The sequence below is a fragment of the Phyllostomus discolor genome, chromosome 1, assembly GCF_004126475.2.
Source record: "Phyllostomus discolor isolate MPI-MPIP mPhyDis1 chromosome 1, mPhyDis1.pri.v3, whole genome shotgun sequence".
Taxonomy (NCBI): Eukaryota; Metazoa; Chordata; class Mammalia; order Chiroptera; family Phyllostomidae; genus Phyllostomus; species Phyllostomus discolor.
Genome location: NC_040903.2, coordinates 58,543,684 through 58,569,780, shown reverse-complemented (window position 1 = coordinate 58,569,780; position 26,097 = coordinate 58,543,684). Strand labels below are relative to the sequence as shown.

Below are 26,097 nucleotides of genomic sequence, written 5' to 3'. Positions count from 1 at the left end.
CTTAAAGTTTATCTCTTATTGTTGCTTACCTGGAGACCTACATTTCACTTTTCTCACCTAGTGATACTTTTTGGTATATTATGTAATTATCTTTATTATACAAAACTCAGAAATAGATGTAGCAAAAGAAAAAAATAGATATTGCTCATCACTTACTGTTAAAAATACTATTTGTTCATCTTTGTTTCTTACTGCTACGTCTGTGCATTAGGTATTTGCCCCCTATTTTCTATTTCTGACCAATTCTTTTCAGGCTCATCAGCATTGCCTTTATTCTTAGAAAAGATACTTGTGAACCCCTTTTGCTTCCTGCCTCACTAAGCCTTTCAAAGAAATCTCAAGTAACCTTCAGTATAACCACAGCTTCTGTAGTTTCTCTTTGCCATTTTCCTCTTATGATACTCATTGGATTTATTAGGAGTTTTTGAAATAGTCAAAGTGTCTTGTTTAATTTTTACGTCATTATTATTTTTGATGCTCCAGCTGTTTCCTTGAGGTGGTGAGTCTTGCATTTTTCCTTGATCTTGATGTAAGCTCATTATATTGATAAAGTATTGGGTTGTCATTATAATTCTCTCAAGCGGCTCAAAGATGCTCAGCTCCTTTCCCACCCACTCTTAATTTTTTCAGGAACATTTTTCTATTTTATAGTCAGATTCATAAATCAGGCTTTTAAGTTCTACACACTTGATTTAACAAGAGTATGTGAGTGGCCTAAGAAAATCCAGTTTTCCTTCTCTGTTACCTTACTCTAGAGCTCAAAGCCCATAGGGCTCAAAACATTTTCCATGCACATGAAGGCTGCTGAGAAGTGGAAAGGTTTTCTGGGAGTTTAATTTTGTAATCCTGAGAGAATTTATCTGTCATTATAGAGGCTAACATTCCAGTGGCCTCAGGTTCCATTGCATCTTCTGAGAAGGAACTCCCACCTCTCTCCAGCCCTTCTGGGCCCTTCCTGTTCTGCATCTGGGAGACTGTTTCTGCTTTTGTTTCCTTGGCCTCAGTCAGGGCAGACAAGAAAAGACACAACTGATAGAGTTGGGATTTGCTCCAGGGTTTGAAATCTTTGACCACTTGTGTGTTTCTCTGGCCTCTACTTTCTTGAATCTCAGAGGATTCTGGCCTACTCTGCTTTAGTGACTGTCCTTGTCCCCTTAGTCCAGGTACTCTACTTGCAGCTTCCTTTGCTGCACGTTGCCTGCAGAGAGGTTGGGGTCTCATTGTCAGTAGGGTGGGTCCCATCTTCCTACTACTGTTTGAATCTCTGTGCTGGACTGTGGCTCTCCTGGGTCCTCTGCCCTCAACCATTTTATTACCCATCTCCTTGTGATGTAAACCCCGTGATATTTCTGTACCTTTTTATCCCTTTTCTGTCCATAGCAGTTCTTCAAATCTATCATCCTGTTTTAATCTTGCACTTTTATTTATCATGTACCTATACAGGGCTTTTATTATTTGTATTGTACTGTGGAATATTTCTTTTATAGTTGATACAGCCTGTAAAGTTCCAGGCAGGAGAACCAGAGGGCTCTATAGCAACTTTCACCTTTCTAGTGAGGATATATTCACCTTGAAAAGAGGTTTTCTTTCTTTCTTTTTTTTTTTAACCTCATCTGAGGCATTCTCATTGATTTCAGAGAGAAGGGAAGAGAGGGAAGGGGAGAGACAGACAGATAGATAGACAGAGAAGGGGAAACATCAATGTGACAAAGAAATATTGTGGTTGCCTCTCTCACATGCCCAGACCAGGGATCAACCCTAAAACCTAGGTATATGCCCTGACCCAGAATTGAACCCACAGTCTTTCAGTGTATGGAGTGACACTCCAGCCAACTGAGCCACACCAGCCAGGGAGAAAAGAACATTCATGAGGTCAGGCTAGCTAATAGTTCTTCTAATGGTGCCACTTTCCTTTTGCCTTAAAAGTCCCTCTGAGTTCTTTTCCTCTTTTAACCTGTAAGTGCATTCTGGGTAGACTATTTTAGAACAGTTCTTGTCCAGAGACCTGTCTTTGGGCTTTTTGTCTTTTGGAGATAGCTATTTTTGTTCAGATGTTTTTTTTTTCTCATGGATATTTGTGCTTAATGGATGTAAGACTAGGCTCTAAATAATATAAAGCTATTCAGAAATATACACACATTATGTATGTACATGTATATATTAGTGGTATGGATTGTGGAAATTACATACCATATGTTGTGGTATATAATGTGAACTTTTTAATCCAGATTTTTGAGGGAAAAATAAGGGTGCGTATTACATATGGATAGTACTAATTCCATATCTATATAATGTTGTTAATTCTTTTATTTCTGCTTATCTGTTAAAAGTATAACTCTAGGAAACAGTAATGATATCTGTATGCAAAATAATACACTGGAATATGATCATTGGTTTTGTTTCTAAATATAAATAAATAAATAGAATTTAAAAATTTAAATGGAAGTTTTTTTTTCCTGAAAGTTGGGGCCAAAAACATGGGTGTGCATTATACATGGGAGTACATTATACACAGCAAAATATAGTAATTCAGTTCAGATGGTATTTAAAGGCTCCGCATTTGTTGGTTATCCTTACAGATACCAGCACACCTCATTTTATTGTGCTGTGCTGTATTGTGCTTCACCGATACTGTGTTTTATGAAAATTGAGGGTTTGTGACAACCCTGTGTTGTTTAGCATTTCCATGTTAGTGTTAGTACTTTTACCAAAACTTTCTAATTAAGGTATTGCATTTTTTAGACATACTGTTATTGCATACAATATTGTTTAAACATAACTCTTATATGCACTGAGAAACAAAAAAATTTGTGTGACTTACTTCATTGCAATATTTGCTTTATCGTGTTGGTCTGGAACCAAACCTGCACTGTCTTTGAGGGCTGCCTGTGTGTATGCATGAGTCGTAATAGATGAAGTGAGCTGCCAAGCCGTGACACGTCCTTGGCTGATTTTTTTTCTCTCTTTTTAATTGTGGGAAGATATACATGACATAAAATTTAGCGTTTTCACAATCTTTATGTGTACACAGTTCATTAGTATTTGTGCAGCCAATCTCTAGAACTCTTTTCCTTTCACTAAATTGGAACCCTGCACACATTATAGAGCAACTCCCTGTTCCCCTGTACTCCCAGCTCCTGGCAACCATCATGCTACATTCTATCACTGTGAACTGACTCACATAAGAGGGCTTGTATACTGTCTGGGCTTTTTTTGGTCCTTTTTGACTGCTTATTTTAACCCATTATATGGGTATACCACATTGGTTTATCTTCTCATCTGTTGAGTTGCCTCCACCTTTTGGCTATTAGGAGTAATGTTGCTATGTATGTTGATGCCTAAATATCTCTTTAAGACCTATTTTCATTTCTCATTGGCTGATTTTGGATGCAAGAGTAAGTTATTTTTCTTGCTTGAGGATTATAGAAATTTTCATTTGTTTTAAACACAAAAATATTTTTCAACCATGGTTCTTAAAATGAATAAAGTTGCCAGAATTAGTCTGTGTATGAACAAGAATTGAAGCATTTAAATACTGGCACAGCAAACACGGTAAACTGGCGGCACATTCCAAAATCACCCTAAAGGTTCAGATGTCAGAATGTATTCCCTGAGTTCTAATTCTGATCTCTGTTCCTATAAGTATTCACAGTGGGTCTAATCATGAAATGAGGTCTTGTCATCCTGCATGGTAAAGCACAGACACAGATCATGGCATTTGCAGGCCCGTCTTTGCAGAACAGCCCAATGGCCATTGTCCCAGTGGCCAGTGCCAATCAAGCTGGCAGGTGGGGCTCACCACCAGACTGTATTAGGCCTGGTATTTCGTTCTGGCTCTGGTATTCCCCTGCAGCCTTGGGACAGCCTCAGGACAATAGGCCAATCATGTGACATGTTCTCACATGACAAGCTGGATTTAGATGGGTTTGTGGCAGGATATGTTAGGAAAACTCATTGCCAGTCAGGGCTTCAGCATTTCTAACACAGAGATGCAACTGTCACTATTCTTTTTTTTGGAGAGAAGTCAACTGGTGCTACATTTTCATCAGGAACAAATAGATGGTCCGTTTGGTCAATTTGTTCTTTTTTTCTTCATGTTTTCACCCTCTCTCTTTTCTCTCTCTCTCTCTCTCTCTCTCTTTTTTCTCTTTCTCCTGATACACAGGCTTTGCAGTGCATGCTGATCTCTCTACAGGCAGAACTTGACATTCAAAGGTACTTGATGAAAATTGAATCATCTCAGCGAGTTAGTACTCTATCTTTTCTTTTTTCTGCATTGAGTTGTGCCTCACCTCCTGCCTTTTTACCCAACTGCATGTGGCATTCTAATCAGTGTCAGCCACTAAACAGAGTGCCTATACTTTGCCCAGTCTGCCCAAGCCCAGATTTAAACCTCTCAAAGCCAAAATGCTTGCATTCTGAAACGTGAAATTTTTTTTATTGTGACAGTTATTATTAAAATGAACACTAATTGCATGCTTGCTTTGAAATATTTTGTTTATTTTCCACAAGTTGAGTTGTGGAATCAGCAGTAATGCCACAGCAAGTCACAGATCTGGGCACAATTTTCTGACAAGTGGGGCTCTCTAACAGGAGGCCCCGTCCTCGCCAGCTTACTCAAGGTAGCGCAGTTGTGGGAGTGAAGCAGAAACCAGCATCATTCTAACCATCTTGGAGCTCCTATGGCTCTTCCTTTGCCCAGCTCCATCCAGTACGTGCAATTCCGGGTTGAGTTCATGTTACTGACATACACTTTAATAATACACATGACAGGAACAGACACATTTATATTGAACTTACTATGCACCAAGCACTGTTCCAAGTGCTTTGCAAGCATTAATTTCTCACAGCAACCCCAGACGATAGGTGTGCTATGGTCCCTATTTCATATTGAGGAAACTGAGGCACAGAAATTAAAGTAACTTCTCCATGTCCACAGAGCTGGTAAGTAACAGAATTTGGATTTGACTCTAGGCACTCTAGCTCCACATTTTTTCAACATCTTATTTCCTCAAAATCCTCAATGTTCTCTATTTCATCATAGGTCAGTTTAAAAGGTTAAAACTGAAATGCAGTGGGAAGAGTTTTCAGTACTTAGAGACCTGGCTTGGTATTGGATACCTATGCCCACTGACCCTTTGGCACATGGCCACCCACATCGTTTTTTGTCCCCCAAATGTAGGCTGTTTCTTTATTGTCCCCTGACCAGACACAGGGCAGAACTGTTTGGTCTGTACTGTGAGGTTCCAGCTAGAGGGCTTGCGTACAAAGGTGGCCTCCTTCCCACTCAGTCTTCAGTGACCACACTGACCTCTTTGCCTTCCCTCTCTTGCTAATCAGTCTCTGATATTTTTAGGGTTCGGGGTAGCAAGCTCAAATTAGAAAGCCCCTGCCCAAACACACAGACATAGAAGTAAAAGCTGAGCTGGACAAAATACAGAAACTCAGTCATACACTACCCTGTCTGAGTTCTGGAGGGTCTGTCAGCTTACTTTCCCTCTACTATTCCCACATTCCCATAATTCATGCAAAATAGAAGCATCTTTATGATGGCCTCGCACACATGTTGTGCACTGAGCAGAAAAGCAGAAGAAGAAAAGAAGATGGGGCACTCTCCTTCCTGTACAACCAGGTACACTGCCATCCACCCTTCCTTCTGTCGGAGCAGGGATTTGACATCATGACATGGGATTTTCCATTGTCAGAAATACACAGTTTGGGGCCCCTCTTAGTATTTTCTTATGCTTAAAACAAATGAATTCTCAGTGCTGACTTTTGTTATTTTTTGACAATAATTTTGACAGCAAAATAAGGAGATACTGGAGAATGCTTTCAAGGTTTTTTAAATCATTTACATACAAGTTATAATTATTACATATTATTTTGTTAACACCTAGTATTTTTATTTTATATTTATTGTGAGAGTATTTTAACTTACTTTCACATAAACATTTATCAAATCACTCTTGTGTTTCCATGATATAAGTAGAACAAAATGATGAAGTTGCTTTCTAATACTGGAGTATGATTTAGACTTGGGGAAGGAGTGGATAAAAATTAAAGGTGGAAGCTGGAAGGGGTTCTTCTTCCCCTCTGGTAAAGGAGTAACTAACTCTCAGAGCCTCTGCACATGTCAAATTCTCTATTTTGAAATTGGAAGTATCCATTTAGCAGCTTCACATGACCAAGAAAAAGGCAAGGTAGACACAGTGAGAGATTGGTTGGTATCCTCTCCTCTCACACAGGACCCCACAAGCCATGGGACCCCCACCTCAAGGATAGTAGGGAGCAGAGCCATCTAGAAACACCCTGCAGAGAGGGGCATGCCATAAAGGGATTTAAATGTCAATTTTTGGTTAGCAGATCTCTGTGTACTTTTTCAGTTGCCTCTCACCACAAGTATTTAAGTAAATATTCTGATTCGTTTACAAAAGTGAGAACTAACATTCAAAATTAAGCTTTTATGTGGGGCTGCACAGCCAGTGCATGTCAGGATTGGAGTCTGCATTTTGTAAGAATAGTGTGACCAGAAAAGTCCTCTCCTTCTAAATCTTGCCCTCCTTTCCTTCTCTTGAAACCCTGGTATTCTTTCCTCTAGCAGGACTAGAGGGAAAAGAACCCTTAGCCTGACGAGCTAGTCAGAACTTTCACAAGGTGATTTTTTTCATTGTAAAATTATTCTGGTGAGATTGGGAGGGCAGTTGGTGGTGGGGTGTATGTTTGGAAACATGAGATGTAAGCAAATAACAAACTCTATTCCCAAGATGTCTGGGAGGGTCTGTCCACCAGCACCCGAAGGCTTGGTGGTGTCGGACACTAAGTATCCCTCTGATCAGCTAGCTCGCTGTGGCCTTCTTCTTTTGGGGGATAGTGAGGACATCCTCAGATCTCCCGCAACAGGCTGGGGGAGGTGGCCTCTGTTATCAGAGAAAACCTCTTTGGTTTCACAACAAGGCAGTTAAGATCTTGGGGCCCCACCCCTGGGCCTGGGGCCCCACTTGCTCTCCCCAGCAAGAACTGAAGCCAGGGCTGCAGGGATGAGCTTAATAACGGCTTTTGTCAGGAGGCCTTCAAAGGTGCATATTTTGCACTACTTGGTATGTTGGTTGTATTTGACTTGAAATTTCAAAGCCTGCAAGCAGGTCCCTTCCCTTTCATCACTATAATAACAGCAATCCTCACACAGACACCTTTTATCCTGAAGGCTTTTAAGTACATTCCTGGCTCTCTGAATGGCAAAGGCATCTGCTGCTTTGCTCAGGCCTCTCCAATGAGCACTGTGGGAGCCAAAGCCTGGGAAACTGTTCCTTTGTTGACAATGCACACCTTCTTGTTTCAAAAATAAACACAGAGACTGATTGAGTCAAGGCAGCTGGCCACTAAGAGGCATCCACCCGAAGGTGGATAAACTAACAATCAAGAAGCCATGGAGACAAATTTGTGGATACAGTGAACTGGGATTGACTTGAACATTAAATTTAGTTTCAGCCTTTCCAATATACATGATATTTTATTCACTTCTCATTATAGGACAAAGTAGTACTTATTATTCCTTCGTGACACAAAATTATTTTCCTGTTTCATATTCTAAAAGAAACATGGTTTGCTCATGCCTTCATGAAAGGGACATTGATGTAATGACATAACAGGTCAATAAGAAAATAGCAGTATTCTTCATCTGGTCTTTCATTTGTTCTTTCAGAAGAAAAACATAACACTAAATAATGATTTCAAGGGGAGGGATTAGCCAAAGAACATATATGCATAACCCATGGACACAGACAACAGTGTGGTGATGGCCAGAGGGAAGGACGGTGGGGGTTAGATGCAGGTGGGCAGAGGGGGCGAAATGGGGACATCTGCAATTTTACAAATAATAAAAATAAAGAAATAAGAATTAAACAATAATAATAATTGCAGGAACACGAATCTGAAAGGGATGGGGGGCTGAGATTCGTACTTGGAACTTGCTGATGGTGTGTGTAACTTTCTAACTTGATGCAAGGGTGCTAAATAGAGATATGGTAAGCTAGGCCTTCTTTTTCTTCTTTAAATAGCCTTTATCTTCTGATGCTTTCAGAAGAAAGTCAGAGAGCAGCCAAATTCGTGGTGGTATTTCAGAAGCAAGTCTATGTCGTGTTACAGATAGGACACTGAGTGGGCAGGCAAGTAGCAGGTTGATGTCTGATCCTGGAAGTGGAAGAGGCTGCCTGCCTGCAGTCCTGGTGAGGAGCCCACAGGCTTTAGCTGTGCCTCCAGGCACAGCAAACCTCTTAAAGGGAAAATAAGGAGAAGCAAATCATCTACACATTATGAAGGGGTTGAAAATTTGGAAATATTCAAGGGATTATAAAGAAATTGTTAAAATCCCAAATTTACTTGGATCAAATTTTAAGGGACTAGCTGTAATGGTGTCAGAACTATGGATGTGAGGTGCTATTTTTTTAAAATGTGCCGTTATCATGTCCAAAATTTATCTGATGGCTTTTGGCTCTTGTCTCTTAATTTTTGAAATTGGAAGTCCATACAATTTTGGATTCCTATAAAATTTTGTATGGCATGGAAATGAAACTGTGTCTCTGTGCCCGTGTTTTCCCCATAAATTTGTGTCCTCATTTCAGGGGCTTTCCATAAGGAGAAGTCCTTTTATCGGAACCTAGTCATCCAGAGTGCACAGGAGACAGGAACGGCATGAGTATCTTCAGGTCACCACAGACAAGAATCCTCCTGGATTCTCAATGTTTTGTGAAAAAGTCTTCCCTTCCCTTGATCCACTCTTTAAAAATATCAACCCTACTCAGTAATTCTCTGCCTTACTAAAGCAATATATTCTCAGTTTGGAGAAATAAATAAAAAGCATATTACTCAAAATGTTGTCACAAGAAGAAAACTAATGCTAATATTTGGTGTTATTTCCCTTTCTTGTTAAAAAGAAAATCCTTCAAAATGCCTTGATTGTGACTGCATAGTGTGACTGCATTGCAATTTGTTAACCAACCTTCTATGCTGTTTCCACATTTATTTATTCTGGTAAAGATATAATATGTACAGGTTTTCTCTCACATTTTAGTACAGGAAATACCACTTTTCTTAATTTTTGCAAATATAATCAAACTGGTTTGTTTTCAGCAATTATTGAAACATGTATTCGTGTCACTCTGAGTCATAAAGAAGTTCCAGGGAGCAAGCACATCTGGTCCAATAAAGCTGGGTAAGGCCTCCGAATCTCCTGGGACTCACAGCAAAGGGCTTCCCATGCAGCCTCTCTGCAGGTGGCCTTGTGGGGCTCCCTGATGTGGCTTCCTAAGCTCAGGTACCCCGTTTCAACCACTCTAAGCATGCCACACACCCTTCCTCCCAGTTGGGACTACTCCTTGTAAATGGAATCCAGCTCTCCAAAAGTTGAAGAATACCATCACCATCGACCCCAGCACCACCAAAGCTAGCATTCTCTTCCTGCCCATCTAGCAGCTCTCTCCTCTCCCATTCTAGAGGGCAACTCCAGGCCTGTTTTCCAAATGCCTTTACTTTCTGGGCCCAGTCTGAGGACAGGGTCTTCAGGGTGGCCTCTTAGCACAGAGACACTGTTAACAGCCCTTCCCCCTGGGAAGACCTTAGAACACAAAGACTTGGCAGTTTTCCCAGGACCTTGGGGAGAGGAGTAGATAGTCCATAATTTTTTTTTTGTCTGTTGCTGACAACTACAAGGACAAGATAAATTAAAAATATCTCAGAAGATTAATCTGACGCACAAATAACATGAAAGAGTATCTGTGCACTGTGCCGCCACTTTAAACAACGAGCAAACATCCTTTTTTGCTCAGAGGTGTCCTTGTCATTTGTTCCTTGGCATGTGTAGGAGGAGGCTTTGCCCAGCAACAGTGGGTGGGCAGAGGGGTCCTGCTTGGTTCCCTTGGCTCAGTCCAGTGTGTGCCTTGCCACGTGGATGCCTGTGGCCGGCTCTAGACAGGAAGGCAGTGGGCAGGGACTACTATAGTTTTGATCTGATAATGAAGTAATAGACACGGTGAAGGAAATGTGGAAACAAAAGACATGGTTGTACTTTGCTCGACTGCTGAATCGTCTGATTTTACTCCAGACCAAACATCTTTCTGTTTTCACAGGTGAAAATCATGAAAAATGTCTGGGTACCCTTTTAGTGGAAGGAGGGAGGAAGGGGTTGAAATATTACCCTTGGAGAAACAGGGTTTAAACTGAGTTTATCAAGGATAATTCATCAAAATAAATCTTAGAGAAAAGGCTTCCCCTTTGTCCAAGCTGGGGAAGGAAAATAGGAATGTTCAGAGCTAAATTTAGATAGATGAGATGTCTGAGAACCTTGAGACACACACTTGGAAGCTGGTGTTAAGATGGGGTTTGTACAGATATGTCCTGTCATTATCAGGCCCAGAAGTTCCCCATCAATCTGGCATGTGTCCATGGACTGCCTTCAGGAAGTACCCAGATATACCCTAAACACTCAATTGTGTGCGTTTATCATAATAGCAGGACCCTTGCAGGGGTGTCCAAACTGCAGCCTGTGGGCCACATGCATCCCAGGATGGCTATGAATGCGGCCCAACACAAAGTTATACATTTACTTAAAACATTATGAGACTTTTTTTGTGATTATGTATTGCAATGTATTTAATGTGTGCTCCAACACAACTCTTCTTCCAATGTAGCCCAGAGACACCAAAAGGTTGGACATTCCTGCTTAGTTTTTTCACCAAGTTTTCTCTTAAAAACAAAAGCTGGTTTCTTCTCTTCTAAATCTCTAGAGCCAGGTCCATTCCAAAGTTTTATAATTGTGCTTCAACTACAGTTCCCTCTTACGTTTGTATTGCAGTTATCACATCCACCTGTCATGTTCTGGAACTCAGTGGGTTCCCCACATGGGCCATCAGCCTAAGACTGGCACTGTGGAGATACTGGCTTGGGTTGTGTTTTTCTGGCTATCAGCCACAGAAGTTGTGGGAAGTAGCCAAAAAGCCATGTGAAGACCCAGGCCCGCTGCTTCAGAAGCACACCTGGCTCTGGGTCCCAGGACTTAGCTGAGAAAGGAGGTGGCTGGCCTGAAGGCAGAGGCCCTCAGCTGATTCTGCCACCTGGGATGGATACATGTAAGGAGGGTGGACAAGTGGCAGGATGGAGGCCAGGCATGATTATGGAAGCTATTTGTCTTTCTTCCCATCCCCAGACCTAAACCCAGCAAAGACCTTAGACTTTGGAAACAAGGAGAGGCAACGAATAGAGGAAAGTGACTATTCTGTGTTTCTAGAAAGGACACTGTAAGCAATTTTAGAAACTCAAACCTGCCATAGTGACAATTTGTTCATTCTCCTGAGGCTAGAAGATTGTGGGGAAAACTAAAGTCTGAGGTGACTAGTGTTTGTTAACATGTAATACTGTGCTCCTTGAATCTTTTATAAGAGAACCTAACTACTAGAAAGTTCTCTTAACCAAATTCAGAATTTTAACTAGTTTTGGTTTGAAAGTTCCACAAGCGCAAGAAATGGGGTGAAAGTGCCTGAATGCCGTGATTAAATTAACCATGTGAGTTAATAAGTGTTAGGATATTGAGCTATTCTGAATACATTTCCATATGGGAGGATTCATTGTATTTACTAATACTCTAAGGCAAATTGGGCATTAATTAGGATGAACTCAAACTTTAAGTAAGGTGATGTTGAGTTTTCTTCTCATAATATAAGGTAATCAGAAGTGAAGCAGGCTAACCAGAAATCCCAGTGTTCCTACAGTTAACATATCACGTTAAATCTATGTTTGTAGGTTTCATTTTTTTCACCTCACTATTTCAATTTCAAGTTTAAAGGGTCTGGAAAATGGAAATGAAAAAAAGCATCATCAGTGCTTCTAGCTCTTTCTTTTCTCTTTGGTTTTAGTCTCCAAATACAACACTGCAAATAAGAACAAAGTTGATCACCTAGTGTAGCACAATGCTCATGGTGAACAATTCAGCAAATATTAGTTAACGATGATAAAAATGCAAGGATGGCAGCCCGTTCAAACGTAATGCTGTGCAACTGTGTTGCATGCACCTGAAGCAAATGCAGCAACTAGATCCTAGTGCTAGCTCCCTGCATATTTCTGTAGAGCAAGACCTAGAAGGTAAACAATTTGAAGAAAATCTCAATAAACTGGAGTTTTCTGGGTAATATGATTTCTTCTTCTTTGTGTGGTATGTATCTTCGAGTTAGGAAATTTTAGTTCTGAAAGGGCTAAGTTCCAACCAATTCAACTTGTCTTAACAGATAAGAACATGACTTTGTAAATTATATGTTGCTCAGTTTTTGTAGAAATTGAAACTAGAGCCAGCATCTTCAAGACTCCTGGTTAAATGACCCTAGTTAAATGTCAGCTCTGGAATTCTGAGGATTTGATTCCAGTTCCCACACTTGCTAGAATTTCAGGTTTAAACTGTTTTCTCAATGAAGTTGCAGTGAGGATTAAATGAGATTACCACATGACAATCACCTAGCACAGTGCAGTAGGTACTCAATTTGCTAGTTCCTTTCTCTTTCTTCACCCCTTCTTTAGCAGAGAATATTCCTAGAGAGTCTGCACATGCTGCGGATGAAGCAGAGTAGAAGACTGAGTGAAGCCTGTTACCCAGTGTCTCTTGGTTATAGAAAAGCAGTCTTTGTATAAGGAAAGACTAGAAAGGATGAGTGAGGTTCAGGTGAATTAGTTACACAGACCATGCCTTTCTGCATGACCCTAACTAACTTCCCATTTTGGTTTGTAGGTTTAGGGTTGCCTGATGATTTAGGAAAAACTCTGGAAGATTATAATGAAAACAGAGGAAGATTGGCTGGTGGCATGGGTTCCTGTGAAGCACAGGGGAAATCCAGCCTTACAGACCCTTAAGTCCTTCTCAGGTGGCTCAGAGAGCATTTCCCCCCATCCGCTGCTTCACACATCTTCCCCACTTAGGGGCAGATCTTCACTCAACAGCTTAGGGTAAAAGCTGCAAATGTTGTAAATGGTGCATGACCAAGAAAAGGTTCACCTGAGCCAAAATGGCAACAATAATTCCCAACAGGATTTTTCTATTAGGCCAAATCTGAAATTATGTGAAGCTCCTATCTTCCCTTTTGTGGTATCACCTATGATGTGAATGTTAGGCCTCTTAAGTTGTCCCAGAGCTCCTTGTCCGTATGTAGAGCTCCTTGCCCCTATTTAAGGAGTAGTTACATTTATACAGTACTAAAATTGCTTTCGGCCCTGTGAAGGCAACCACAAGGCTGATGTGGCCCCCGGTGAAAATGAGTTTGACACTCCTGCTTTAAGGGGAACTGCTTGTGGCTCCAGCAATTTCTTCCAGACTCAATCCCCACTGGTTTTTGCAGCCAGAAGTTATGAGGACTAATTTTCCTGGCACTGGAACCCGGAGCTGAGGGGCCTGGTGTGGAGCAGGGACTCCTTGCTCCTAAGATATTCCTCCCTAATTTTTATCCACCATATATGGATATATGATCAGACCATTCTGCATCTCTCCCTCCTAACAGTTTGGATAGATGTGGTTCTTTAATTCCATAATTGTCAGACTTCCATTCAGCTTGACTTCTGACAGTTTTGAATGATGGTGGTTCTATATTTTAGTTGTTATTTTGATGTGGTTATGCAAGGAGGTGATCTGTATTTACCTATGCTGCCATCTTGACCAAAAAGTCCCCCTATATATTTTTTAAGCAAGTTCAATCTTTGAAACACAAAACGATGGGAATTGTTGCTTCAGAGAGTTTAGCTTTCCCCATGGTTATTACTAATGTTATAAATGTGTGACCATCAAAGCAGCCTGGGCAGGGGAGCTGTTAGAATTGGTCTCTGTCAGTATGGTCAGTTTGCAAGGCACAGAGTCATCCTAAACTAGTTTAAGAACAAAAATTAAAATTGATTGGAAGGAATTGTAAGGGCCTCAGTGTACTAGAATTAGGAACTATGACCCCTGGGGGCCCAGATAGCTCCTCTTTTTATCTTTTAGGCTTTCCCACTGGGGATGTGGGCCTCTGTCATCTCCATTTTCCTACACGGATCTGCTTCATCTGTTCTCTGTGCTTTCTTTCTCTGTTTCACATTTCCTGCCCATTTCAGCTGCAACTGACCTCACATTTCACGTTCTCAATAGACACTAACAGCTCCACTGTCCCAGGTCTGCATTTCCCGGGGGAGAAGAAAATTATTGGTCTATCTAAAAGTAGGTGACCATTGCTCAGTCCAATCATCTGAGATGGGGCTGGGAGTGCTGACCATACACTTTATTGGTTAAACCAGTGTATGTTTGAGACTGAAAGGAGGTTACTAGTAATAATTACATTAGAACAACAGGTACAAGGCAGAACTGTCCCAGAGAAGCTGCAAAGTATGTTGACTCTAGATGTGGAACACCGGGCTTCAGGGGCTTATTCATGTGGGTAGGGACAGATTCCTAGGAGAAGGGGAACATTGTTTGGGGGCAGGAACCCTTTGGAAAATGGCTAAGTGTCAAGTCAGCTAATAAGAGTGGAGCTTTTTTATGTATTCAGTATTATTGGGAAGGTTGCAGGAGCAATAATCTTGCCATAAGGTTGCCTGTGGAAAGAGACAACTTGGTACTCAACTGCTATTGGATGACATGTATCTGTTAGCTTAGTTGAGGGAGCAGAGAAAGACATCAGGCTCCCATTCCTCAGAGTGTGCACAGTAGGGAAAAACTTAATTGTCCTGCCTTCTCCTCTTGTATGCCTGCTGAGTGCAGGAATACCTGAGAACACGAGCAGGTGACCTTGCTCAGCGCACCCCTTAGCACTTCCTCACCCATGTTCTTCCTCCTCTCCCAGCCGACCCTTTAATGTCAGCACTTGTCCCCCAAAAGCCCTTCTACACTCACAGTGACCTCCTCTTAGCTCTTCTTGTCCAGATGTTAAGTGCACATTGTCTTTAGTTCCAAACTATACCTTAAAAGCATTCTTAGCTCAAGAACCATATATGACACTTCTAAGCCCTGGAGCCTAGCCCTGTGCTGAGCACTGAATCCCTGTTCCAAATGCTTTTTACTTGTCTCTTCAAAAATTATAGGGTATTGGACACTGGTGTCAGCAATTCCCATTGTCTTTTCTTTGCACTAAGTGATGTCTCTGAGCAGCAGCGAGCGAGCTGGCATCAGGGGGGAGGGCACTGTGTGAGGAGATTGCTAATATGCAATGATAGTTTGCATGACAAACTATTGTTTGTCATGAGAAAGTGAATGACATTAAAACAAGGGGAGGAGTTTGCTGGAACTGAGTTGCTATGGACAGGAAGCTAAAAATGAAGATTTGGCCCTTGCATCTTTTTTTTATACATACTACTACCATGATGACCCTGAACAAGAAAAGAAAATTTAATTTTGATTTTCTTCAAGGATTATTGCCCTTTGCATTGGAAAATGACAACTCATTAAATGTATCACGTCTGCCGTAGGCTGCAAAGATCACCAGACAACAGAGGTTCTAAAATGAAACCATGTTGCTTCAAGTAATATTATTTCTTAGCTATTTTGCAAAACTGAATGTCTCTTTTTTTTTTAAGTCAGGGTTGAGGACATCTGAGCTTGATATTCTGAACATATTAAGCAGGTTCATTGTTCAACATACTTCATTGAAGACAATATGAATTTATGCAAATTTTGGTGAGCTGCACAGTGATGTAGGGTTGGTTTTTCTAGTCAAACAATACTCTTAAACAGTGCCAAAGCCAGATCTTAATCTCCATAACCAAAGCAAATTTTATAAGAAACAAATCTGGGAATAAACCACTTTGGAGGCTTATGCAGAAAAATTAACCCAGAGACACAATTTAACTGTCAGTGGGTATTCTTTCTGGCTCTATTATTGGCACATGATCTGAGCTGAGCATTTCCTACAGAACACCCAGGTTGTCCACTTCCTCGAAGCCACATCCTGCACTGAAGGGGGTGTGGGGTGCTGTGTGCTGACCTCATTCCTGTCTCCCCCGTGGAAAGGCCCTGAGAGGTGTAGCAAGGTGCGGCATCCTGCCAAGAGGAGTGTCCCTGTACTTTTAGGAAGAAAAACGGGAAAGAAGCTGACTATCACACCCTCAGAAGGTTCCTTCCCCTAGAGTGTCAGGCACATTTGGGCATCCCTGAAAGAGCTCTGTAGCTGGAGCTTGAGACAGTTCTGGCTACATAATTATCAGTGTACCTTCTTGCTAAAACCATTATGATTTCAAGACAGCCACAGCTATTTGTGAAACCAACCAGGAAGCCCTTTCAAGGACAGGGTCCTGTGTGATCGTCCAGGCTGCTCATCCACAAAGCGGGGCCTGCCTTGACAGTTAAGTGCCTCGGTACCTAACTTCAAAATGCATTGACATCCTTAGGAAGACAAAGAAAATTAAGGAATGCAAACAAACCAAAAATTGGCCACCAGGGACATTAGCAATATGTATATACAAATCATATATCCTACCACTGGCCCATCAGTACCTTTAGCATCTTATGAAATAAAAACTCACCTACCTGATTAACTCAGATCAGTTTGCCTCCCAGAAGGCACAAGTCAGGGCAGGTGGTGGGAGAGGAAAGCTGAGATAATACATTAATTCAGCTGAACACCCCCCAGTTTCACTGACTCCCTTTCTCTGACTATCTACATGTATGATCTGCAACCTCTACACAATACGAGTAATCTTCTAAAAAGAGTATCTGATCCTGGCCCCCTGGCCCCTTTTCTTGCCTAAATGATATTCTAGTACCTTAGAGCCAAGTTGAGAATTCTTACCTTGACTCCAGGCCTCTATGTCCGTTCTGGTCTCTGCCAGACTCCAGCCCCACCAAGCCTCCCGTGCTTGCCACTTCTTTCAGCCTCAGGCCTTTTGTATGTATTGTTCCCTCCACCTGGAATGACTTTCCTGCTTTTCATTCCTCCCCTGCAGTTTCCCCTTTCCTTTCAACTTCCCTCTTTCTTGAAATCACAGTTTACATTTCTTCCCAACCCTCTACCCATAGGCACCCCCTCCATACCAGTCTGGGCTGTTGCACCTTTAATCTGTGGCAATGTCTGTCACCTGACTGGACTGTAAGCACCATCGGGGTGGAGTCATGTCTGTTCTGTGCATCCTTCTGTCCCCAGACCTAGCACAGTGCCTGGAGCATGGTGGATGCTCAATGGATGTCTGTAGAAAGTATGAACGGGTGTACCACACAATTTATAGTTTACACTTAATGATATGATGTGTTGTGTTATTTGTTGTTCTTCACTAATTTCATCGATTAGTTTTAAAATTCTGACATCAGACCCCATTTCTGTTTTTTTTACATCTTCCACAGTGTTCAATCAGTAATACATAGTCAAAGAGTGTCATTAACTATTAGCTTGTAAGATTGTAGATTTTATACGTCCTACTTCCTGCCATTACAGTATAAATATCTAAGAGAAAAATTCAATTATATATGTGTATAAGTTGTTATTCAACTTCATGCTGATTGTCAAGGTAATAACCAAATAGACATCATCTTATTTTTAGGATTTGTGCCTCAAAAGAAAGTTCGACTGTGATATAAATATCTCCCTTGCAATCCTAGGTTATTGATTTTGGAAATATTCTTGATATAAGACTTTAAAGGACAGATAGTGTTCAGTATATTCTGGTGTACATGCATTATCCATTTAGGTATATAGTCATGTGCCTCTTAATGATGGGATATGTCCTGAGAAATGCATCATTAGGCAATTTTATCATTGCGAGAATATTATAGAGTATACAAACCTAGATAGTGTAGCCCAGTACACGTCTAGGCTGTGTATAATCTTGTAGAACCACCATTGTGTATGCAGTCAATCAGTCGACCAAAATGCTGTTATAGGGCTCATGGTTGCATATAAATGTGCACAATCCCATGTATTATAACAACTGTCAGAATTTGTTTGGCACACGGAATTGATATGCCATCATTATTTCCTCTAATGTGGCTTGTCCTCAATGTCTTGTACAAATGCCTTTGTAAGGTAGATGTTCAGAGATAAAAATCTTAATGGATTGCTCAGGGACAATATGGTTGGGATTTTTTTTTCCCCAGTAACTTTTACACCTAGAACTTTGACCCACTGGGTCTTTAATTCTATCTAGTCTTTCTGATAGATTTCTTCCCCTTGCTGTATTGTTTTTGTAAATTGGTAGACCTTGATGGCATTGAAAATATTTTTAGCATACTTAATAATAGTTTATTTTTCCACTTTCTTTCAAATGCCTTTTGCAGACAAGAAGCCCCAAATTGTCTCACAGTCCTCAACCTCCCAGTTTGGGTGAGCCGGTCGAGCATTTATCAGAGACATCAGGTGATTCCTTGGAAGCCATGTCTGAGGGAGAAGCTCCAAGTCCTTTTTCCAGAGGCAGCCGGACTCGAGCGAGCCTTCCAGTGGTGAGAACCACCAACCAGACGAAAGAAAGATCTCTGGGTGAGCCTCAAAAAGCAATTTCTAATGTCCCTTTATTATTGCATGTGTCTGTTTTTATACTTCTGAGCACATACACCTGCCACTGAATGTTAATTTGATCTTAATTTGTAAAAACACAAGTCCTAAGAACCTTCACTGATTGGACATCAAACATGAAGACTTGCCTGCTGGGGAGCAGTAGGTCTAAGAGTCTTTGGGACTGGGCCCACTCAGACCTCGCTGGGGTTAGCCCCTGAGCCAAAATGCCCACGGTATTTGCCTGTGTTCCTGGTATAGGGAATAGCAGGGGACAGACCAGAATGAGTGTTGTTTCTCAGGAGCCCCCTTCCCCATCTCAGAAGCCTGGCCAGTTGGGGTATGAGCCCTGCGACTCCTGGCAGTCCAGGGGAGGCTGTGCATGGTTCCAAGAAGAAGAGGTGCAATGTGGCCAAAACACCAATGAATGTTAGTGAAAGCTGTAAACTTGGGCCGTTCATCCCTCCGGCACATGAAAGGATAGAGGGGCTTGGCACACATTTGGCATAGCATTTTCTTTCAATAAGCTTTTAAGAAAAAGAGGAGGTTTCTCTCTTTCTGCCTTACCACTTATCTTCATATTGGATATTCACTTTCTATCTTGCTCTGCTATTTTTTTCTGGCCCTTGAGCAAAATGTACAGGTTATGGGGACTTTGTCCTCTTTGACAATTGTGCTGGTTGCTTAACCTGCCTTTTCAAGGTTCCCACTTGGTACCTGCGTTTGCAGACAGATGGGGTCAGGAACTAGGTCAGCTTGAAAATGCTTCAGGATTTGGCCCCATGCTCAAGACCGCTAAATTCTACCTTGTAAAACCTAGCAAATGCTTTTCTTGAAGAAGAAAAGAGATGAAAGATGTGAGGAGGTATCCTGAATTTGATCTTCACTTACAGATGATGAGACTGGGTTCAGGCATTGTCCTAGCTATCCTAAAAAACAAAAACAGTCTCTATTATTGTTTGTATTTGCACTATCAATATTAATTTTTGATATTAAATTTCTATGCTTCATTTTAGCTTAGAATCCAAGTTCCTCATTTCAGAAATGAGAGAAAAAAGCCACAGAAAATCTGTTTTTTGTTTCTGTTTTTGTTTTGTTTTGTTTTGTTTTCCATTTTTGGAGGCGACAAAGTTAATTGGATGGCAGAAGCAGTTAGTCTAGGCCTTCGGCTCCTTGTTGGCTCATTTACAAATGAAGGCAAGGGGCACAAAAGGGTGGGATGCACCAAAGGAGCCCATGGGTCTGGGCAGTGTCAGGAGGACACTGCCTTCCACACCAGTACCGCTAGGGCTTTGCAGCTGGATTATGGAGCCTCATGCTCTCTTAAACCCACTCGTGCTTGAAGCAAGAGCACCAGGAGACAGTTTAGGAGTGGAATTTCTCCATTGTGCTTTGTAGAAAGTGAGGGAGATTCAATTCTCTGTAAAGATAGGCTGTGTTTTGCAAAATAAAATGAAGATACAAATAAATGCCTCTGTGCCTTCCCCCATACCTGCAGGACACTGAGCCTGTTGGATAATGGACCTTTTGTCTTGCAGGCAGGAAGTTCCTCGCATCCAAGCCAAACACAGTTGGCAGTACAGGTAGATACTGGCAGCTTTGGGAAGCAAGCCTCAGGGCGAGAGGCTGCAGGAGCCTATGACAGCCTTGCCCTAGGAATTACTGAGGGTGGCTGGTGTTTTCTCTTGATGTGGCAGCCCTCCTGCAAAACGCTGAGTTTTACTCTGAGAACTCTTTGCTATAAAGTTTCTGCTGGTGTAGAGTCACAGCTGATTAAAAAGTGCATCCGGGATGTTTAATCTCCCAGCTTTATGAGGGGCTTTCGGCCTGGGATTTTTACAACTCCTGGATAGAAACAAAGGAACACAGTGAGAAGAGAGGAATGAGAAGCTTGCCCGAACAAGGGGAGCTGTGGTTCCAGAAAATAAATTGGCACTGGGCCAGTGGGATTGGCACTGCCCTTGATTACCTCTTGGTGGCCTGTGTGGGAATATCCTCCCAGCCGCACCTGACCTTGTGGAGTACTTCAGTTGAACCTGGATGGGAAATAAACAGGAAAGTGAGTCAGAGAGAGACTAAACACGGTCTCCCTGCCAGGGCCTTGTTCACCTTTATGTTCAGGAAAACTCCTGTGTGCCTGGCTTTATTTAACACTCAAGCCAAGGCTCCCCTGAGAGCCAGGAGCCAAGAGCAACAGGTGTCTCCCAGCCCTTGGTGCCTCCAGGCCTCAGGGGATGCACATTCGATACTGAGCTGAAACCTCCTGCAAAACCACTGTCGCTGCCATTTGGACATCTGCGTATCTTTTAGTATCTATACATTGTCATTTTACCTTAATCCACAAAATTTTATTATCTCCCCCAAAGCCCTGTTGATCCTGTCCTTATTTAAAATTTCATAGTTTGTTTATCATGGATTTTTGCTTTATTTTTTATTTTATTTTTTTTTTAAATCACATGTAAGTTACTATTGATCTTGATTACTGAGTATTTTTAGGCCCCTTAAATTTTATATCCCTAGGGAGTGCCTCACTCTCCTCACTCCAGTGACTGCCCCAAGTGTCACCCAGGAAGACACATACCACTGCGATGGCCTCAAAGCCACAGAGCCGGAAGGAGACCGGTCAAACCCAGTTCCAGGGCTACTCTTCTGCACATGTGCAGTGTGTCACTGAGACCTCCCTCAGCTCAGGCAGCACAGTGGGGAGACCTGGGTACCCTGAGGGTGCAGCCCAGACTAGACAGATCCTCACTCCACTACCGCTCCCTGGAGGGGATAAAACTCACCCTCACTTCAGGCAGCCTGTGCCTACAGATAAACCTGCTAACTTAATCATTTTCCCACTTGACAGATTCCTCTTGCTGTTACCTGAGCATATTTAGGGGATGGGAGGAATGCAGGGAGGTTGGGTACGTTTCACAGAGGCTTTAAAAAGACATGAGGATAGAGGAGGGAGAGCCACAGTGTTTAGGACAGAGAACTTAGCCATCACTGGTGTGTGTTAGAAGATTCTCCCTCGGATGCCTTCCTGCAGGCTGGATGTGGGCTCTTCTCATTTGAAAGAGGGTACTGGGACTTCAGGCAGGACCAAATGACAGCTCAGCACACAGGTCCTTTCTGATGCTGAGGGCAAGCTAGTCATTCTTGGAGCTTCACCAGGCAGAAAAGTAAAGAAAGCAAGGTGCTCAGTAGCTCTGATTTATAGTATAACCAGGTTCCAGTGATCTACACCTCGAAACTTTTACTTTTGCAGAGTGCTGGGTTCCCTGCCCGCGCCACCCATCGTGGCCCAAACACAATTCTTCTCAGTGGCATTTATACCATTTCCCCTGCCCTCTCTCTTCAGTGAAAATGGAGAAGATGAGGAGAAAGGAAGTCTACAGAAGAAAGTAAACACCGCTTTGCAGTAGAGTTTGGTTTTTGAAATAATTTCTATGAAAAACTACCCCGCTGATGATATTAGGTCTGGGTCTCAATGATGGGGTCGTTCATTGCCTTTTAACCATCAGTCTTATAAATGCCTGTCTGGAATGTGACCGTGGGCAGGGGCTGGTGTCTGGCCGCACCGCAGTCAGCCTCGGGCAGGGTGGGGATGGGGGGAGTAGCCGCAAGATGTCCCCACCCTTCTGTGTGCGCTCAGGAATTTGAAAATAAAACGCCTGTGAAAACAAGAAGAGCAGCAGCACTTCCTTCTCGCTGTAGCCAGATGCCTGTGTTGACCGTATTCTGAATGGTTAGCTTGTCTTTTCATCTTCTTAAAGGGATCTGTTTTGGAGTTGGTCCATTTCGTCAGTTTTTCCTTGTATAGATTACACTTTTACGGTTATGTCTAAGAACTCTTCTCAAAGGTAAAGGTCCTAAATAATATCTGTAAATTTTATATTTATGTATTGTGCATTTAGGTCCATGATCTATTTTGGGTTGATTTTTGTATAAGGTGTGACAATTAAAAAAGAGACCTTTCCTCGCCAGCCCACAGCCAGACGTGTTGTCATTTCTGTCATGAGTTGTCTTTTAAACACTCGGACTCAACAAGTAAGAATGGCTTCCAATGGCTCAGGAGGATTTTAGACTAATTAAGGGAGAACTTTTTCCATGCATGTGACTTGTTGAGTATCTACATGGCTGTTCTTTTATTCCAACGTGGCAACAGTGATGGTGACCATTCCCTGGGCAAGGGAGGGATTTAAGGAACAGAAAGTTCATGGTGGCCAGAATTTAAGAGCATGTAGAGGGCTAGAGTAAGGGATTGAGGGATCTCCATCTTCCAAGTTGAAAGCCAAGAAGAGTTATGAGCAAAGACTGTAAGACTCAGATTATTTGAGTGTGAACCTTATCTCTTGGATAGTTAAAATAGAAATAAATTTTAGACAAATGAAAAGTGGTGTCACTCTCCAGGTAAGTGGAACATTTATGAAATTTGTTTTTTCTATGTGCTAGTAGCGATTGAAATGTAATGTAAAAGCAAGAATTTACAAGAGTGAGTTTCATAGCAGGTCAATAGGTTTGGGGCACATTCCTGACCTTTTCGGGGTGCTATCAAAGAAAAGGTCTGAGTATTATCTCTAGTATGGGAACTAAGTATATGGGGTAGGTGGACGGCAACTGGCTGGCGTGGTCCACTCCAGCCTCCTACTGGTTTGCCTTCCTTTACTTTGGAGGAAGAAAACAGACTCATTCTGGAATATCAAATGTGCTGGGTTCCAGAAGTAGAAACCAAGGCATTTTTGGAGGCGTTTGGGTTTTCTTCAGCATCATTTGCCAAAGTCCCAGGGCATAGTCACCAGCTTGATAGTGTTGAGAGTCAGGGTGCAAGGCATCTCTTTTTCTAGTACTGAGGGCAGAGGTGTGGCCTGGCTTTCCAGTACCTGTTGGCAGCCTCCTGCTGAAGGCGGTGTGGCTTTGGAGTACAGCTGTCCAAGTTGGTGGGAAGCTTCTTTTGTCAGACAGGTTCTACAGTATCCCAGTTCCATAGTTTAAATCAACCTAATGATTCTGAAAACCACATAATAAGTCTATATTTGCTTAAACTAACTTAGTTCTCTGCAACTGAACCCTGACTGATACAAGGGGTCTAATGTGCTGATTTGTAGAAATTGTAGTACTGCCTATTCTGGGTATTTCAGAAAATATGACAAGCACCAGCAGGTTCAGATAAACAACTTCTAGAGACTTGGCAGTGAACTGTAGAATGAAGTGGAGGTGTGGTTTTCAAATTGTGTCCCTCAGAACTCTAGAGTACTGTGGAATTTTCTCTGCTATAAATATTGTAGTTTAATATTTCATTGAAAAAAATGAGCTATGCTAAACTACTAGCATACATACATAGTAAAAACATTAAATAGACCAGGGGTTTGGGAGAAGAAAGAAAGAAAAGAGGGAAAGAGGGAAGGGAGGGAGGGAGGGAGGAAAGGAAAAAAAGGGAAGGGAAGGGAAGGGAAGGGAGGAAGGTCTGAAGAAATTTTCTTTTACAATAGGAAATATTTAGGATTTTTATTTGGCTAAATTAGCTAAGTCAAAAAGCTTACCTCTTAGCTTTCTTGCGCTTGTCATAATGAATATCTTGAAAGGCAGATTTTATAAAAGAAAACAAATGGATTTGGGACTGGGAACTAACCACCAAAAGGAATATTTCAGGAAATTTTTTGGTATAGTGAGACAGTTGTTGTGATCAAAGTAATCACCCCTAGTTTTCCCTTAGGAGTTTGAATTTTCATATATGAGGCTGTCTGAGAGAAGGGAGTAGTTATTCAAGTTTACTCACTTGGCTCTCAATTCACCCATAAAAAAGAATGTTCTTGTAAAAGATTATGTAGACTCATGATGTGTTTGTGCTTATCTTAAAAAATAAATGTAGTCAGATGTCTTTAGCAGTCTCTTGCTGTTAAAATTCTGGGTTGAAACTCTGGAATGATTTTTCAGACTTTGCAGAAATTGTTTAGTTAATAAGGTACCTGAGAAGGTCAATGGCCTTTACCAGTATCTCTAGGATTACTTTGTAGATGGAGTGCAGGTATGAAAAATATCAACACAGGTGAACAGGAGATTTGATTGTTTCCAAGGGTTGGAGCTCTCCCGAAGTCACGATTATTTTTGGGTCTGTAGGTGAGCATGATGAGGAGTCTTGGAGGAGACTTGGGACCTGCTGTTTCTCTTTCTTTCTTTACACCAGGGGATCCCTAAACCTGGACTACAGGTTACCTTTTTGTAAAGTTAACATAAAAACATTTCAATAATGCAGAGGGGAGATAAGAGGTTAAGTAGCCGGTTATGGAGTTATGGGGTTTAATTTCCTCAGCCATTTCAGAAGGTTAATCTACCAATAAGCCAGTGTGAAATATTTCTTTCTGTCACTGTTACAGCCGTGATAGCCCATCCTAACCCAGGCACCTGGGAAACTTCTTTTGCTTTTTTTGTTCTGATGTAAAAATTACTCATTCAAAAAAAGAACGGTCCATCAATTTCATAAAACAACATGAGAGAATGTAAGGCAAGTTTTATCTGTTATTTACACCTCTCTATGTCCAAAATAGTTCTGATTTGGCTTATTCAAAAACAATAAAGGTATATAAGAACCATTAAAACAAGAATTAATGTAATAGCAGTTGGGCACAATATGTGTGCCAGAGAAATTAAGATAAGGATAATTGTAATTGCAGTCAAGACAAAAAACAAACAACAAAAAAAGGAGATAAAAGCAGAAATGTAATGAATCAAGTAGATTTCATTATTTAAGAAGAGATTTATCCTGGTTTATTAGAAAAAAAATGTGTTAAAGAATTATAATCCAAGAACTCCTGTAGCTTAATATTGACATTGCATTATGTAATCAACAGTTACATTTACTAGTTGTTTTATGAAAAGTTTTTTCATAGAGCTACATCTTTATATAAAATGTCAATATCCAAGGGCATGGTATGAAGCCATGTCTTTTGAACTCTAGATTTCTGGTGAGCTAATCTGAGACATGGAAAAAGTTGATATAATCCTGATAATTCATCTGGCCCTCAGCGGATTGGCCGTGGGGTATTCTTGGTCTTAGCAAGTGGTAACTTCAGGTGGAGAAGAACATTTAAGGGGCAGGTCATTGTTGACAGCTTTGAACGGCAAGAAGGAGTTAGAGAAGGAATCTCTCCCATGATGACAAAATTCCAGATTTTTTATATTTTCTAATAATGCCAGCTGTTACTCTATACTCTCTCTGGGAATGAGATGGAAGTGCCTGGATTCAGTGGTATGCTCTCTCATGCTCTGCTATGGTTTTTCAGAACTAGACACATTAACAAAATGTGCCTGAACTACTCCCAGGGAAGAGATTTAGTTTGTCAGTCTCTTGTTTTTCTTTGCTATAAAAACTCTACCTAAAATTTTTTGAGTAAGTCTTGCTTTTGGGGGGGGGGGGCATAAATGCAAGGTTCATTGCATCCTTCAAAGTTTTTTCCCAAGTTAATTTGTCCTTTAAAAACTGACTTTAAAATATAATCCTTTAGGTTCATCTAATTCTAAGAGCTCCCAGACGTTTTTGGGGTGGGGCATAGCAGCTATAAAGAATACCCAAAAAACAGTAAGAATAATAAGATACAAGTCAGCTTTATAGTAGAACTGTCTTTGGTGCTGTCCT

General features: G+C 41.4%; 1 protein-coding gene across 18 annotated transcripts in view; it reads left to right on the top strand.

The window, feature by feature from the left end:
- Positions 1–26,097, top strand: part of KIAA1217 (KIAA1217 ortholog) — a 276,224-nt gene that overhangs the window by 111,324 nt on the left and 138,803 nt on the right. For all 18 annotated transcript variants that reach the window (XM_036023224.1, XM_036023208.1, XM_036023194.1 and 15 more), the window contains exon 2: positions 18,263–18,461. In XM_036023224.1, coding sequence (XP_035879117.1) covers positions 18,359–18,461 — 103 coding nt within the window. In that variant the 5' untranslated portion in view covers positions 18,263–18,358. The remainder of the gene's footprint in view (positions 1–18,262; positions 18,462–26,097) is intronic.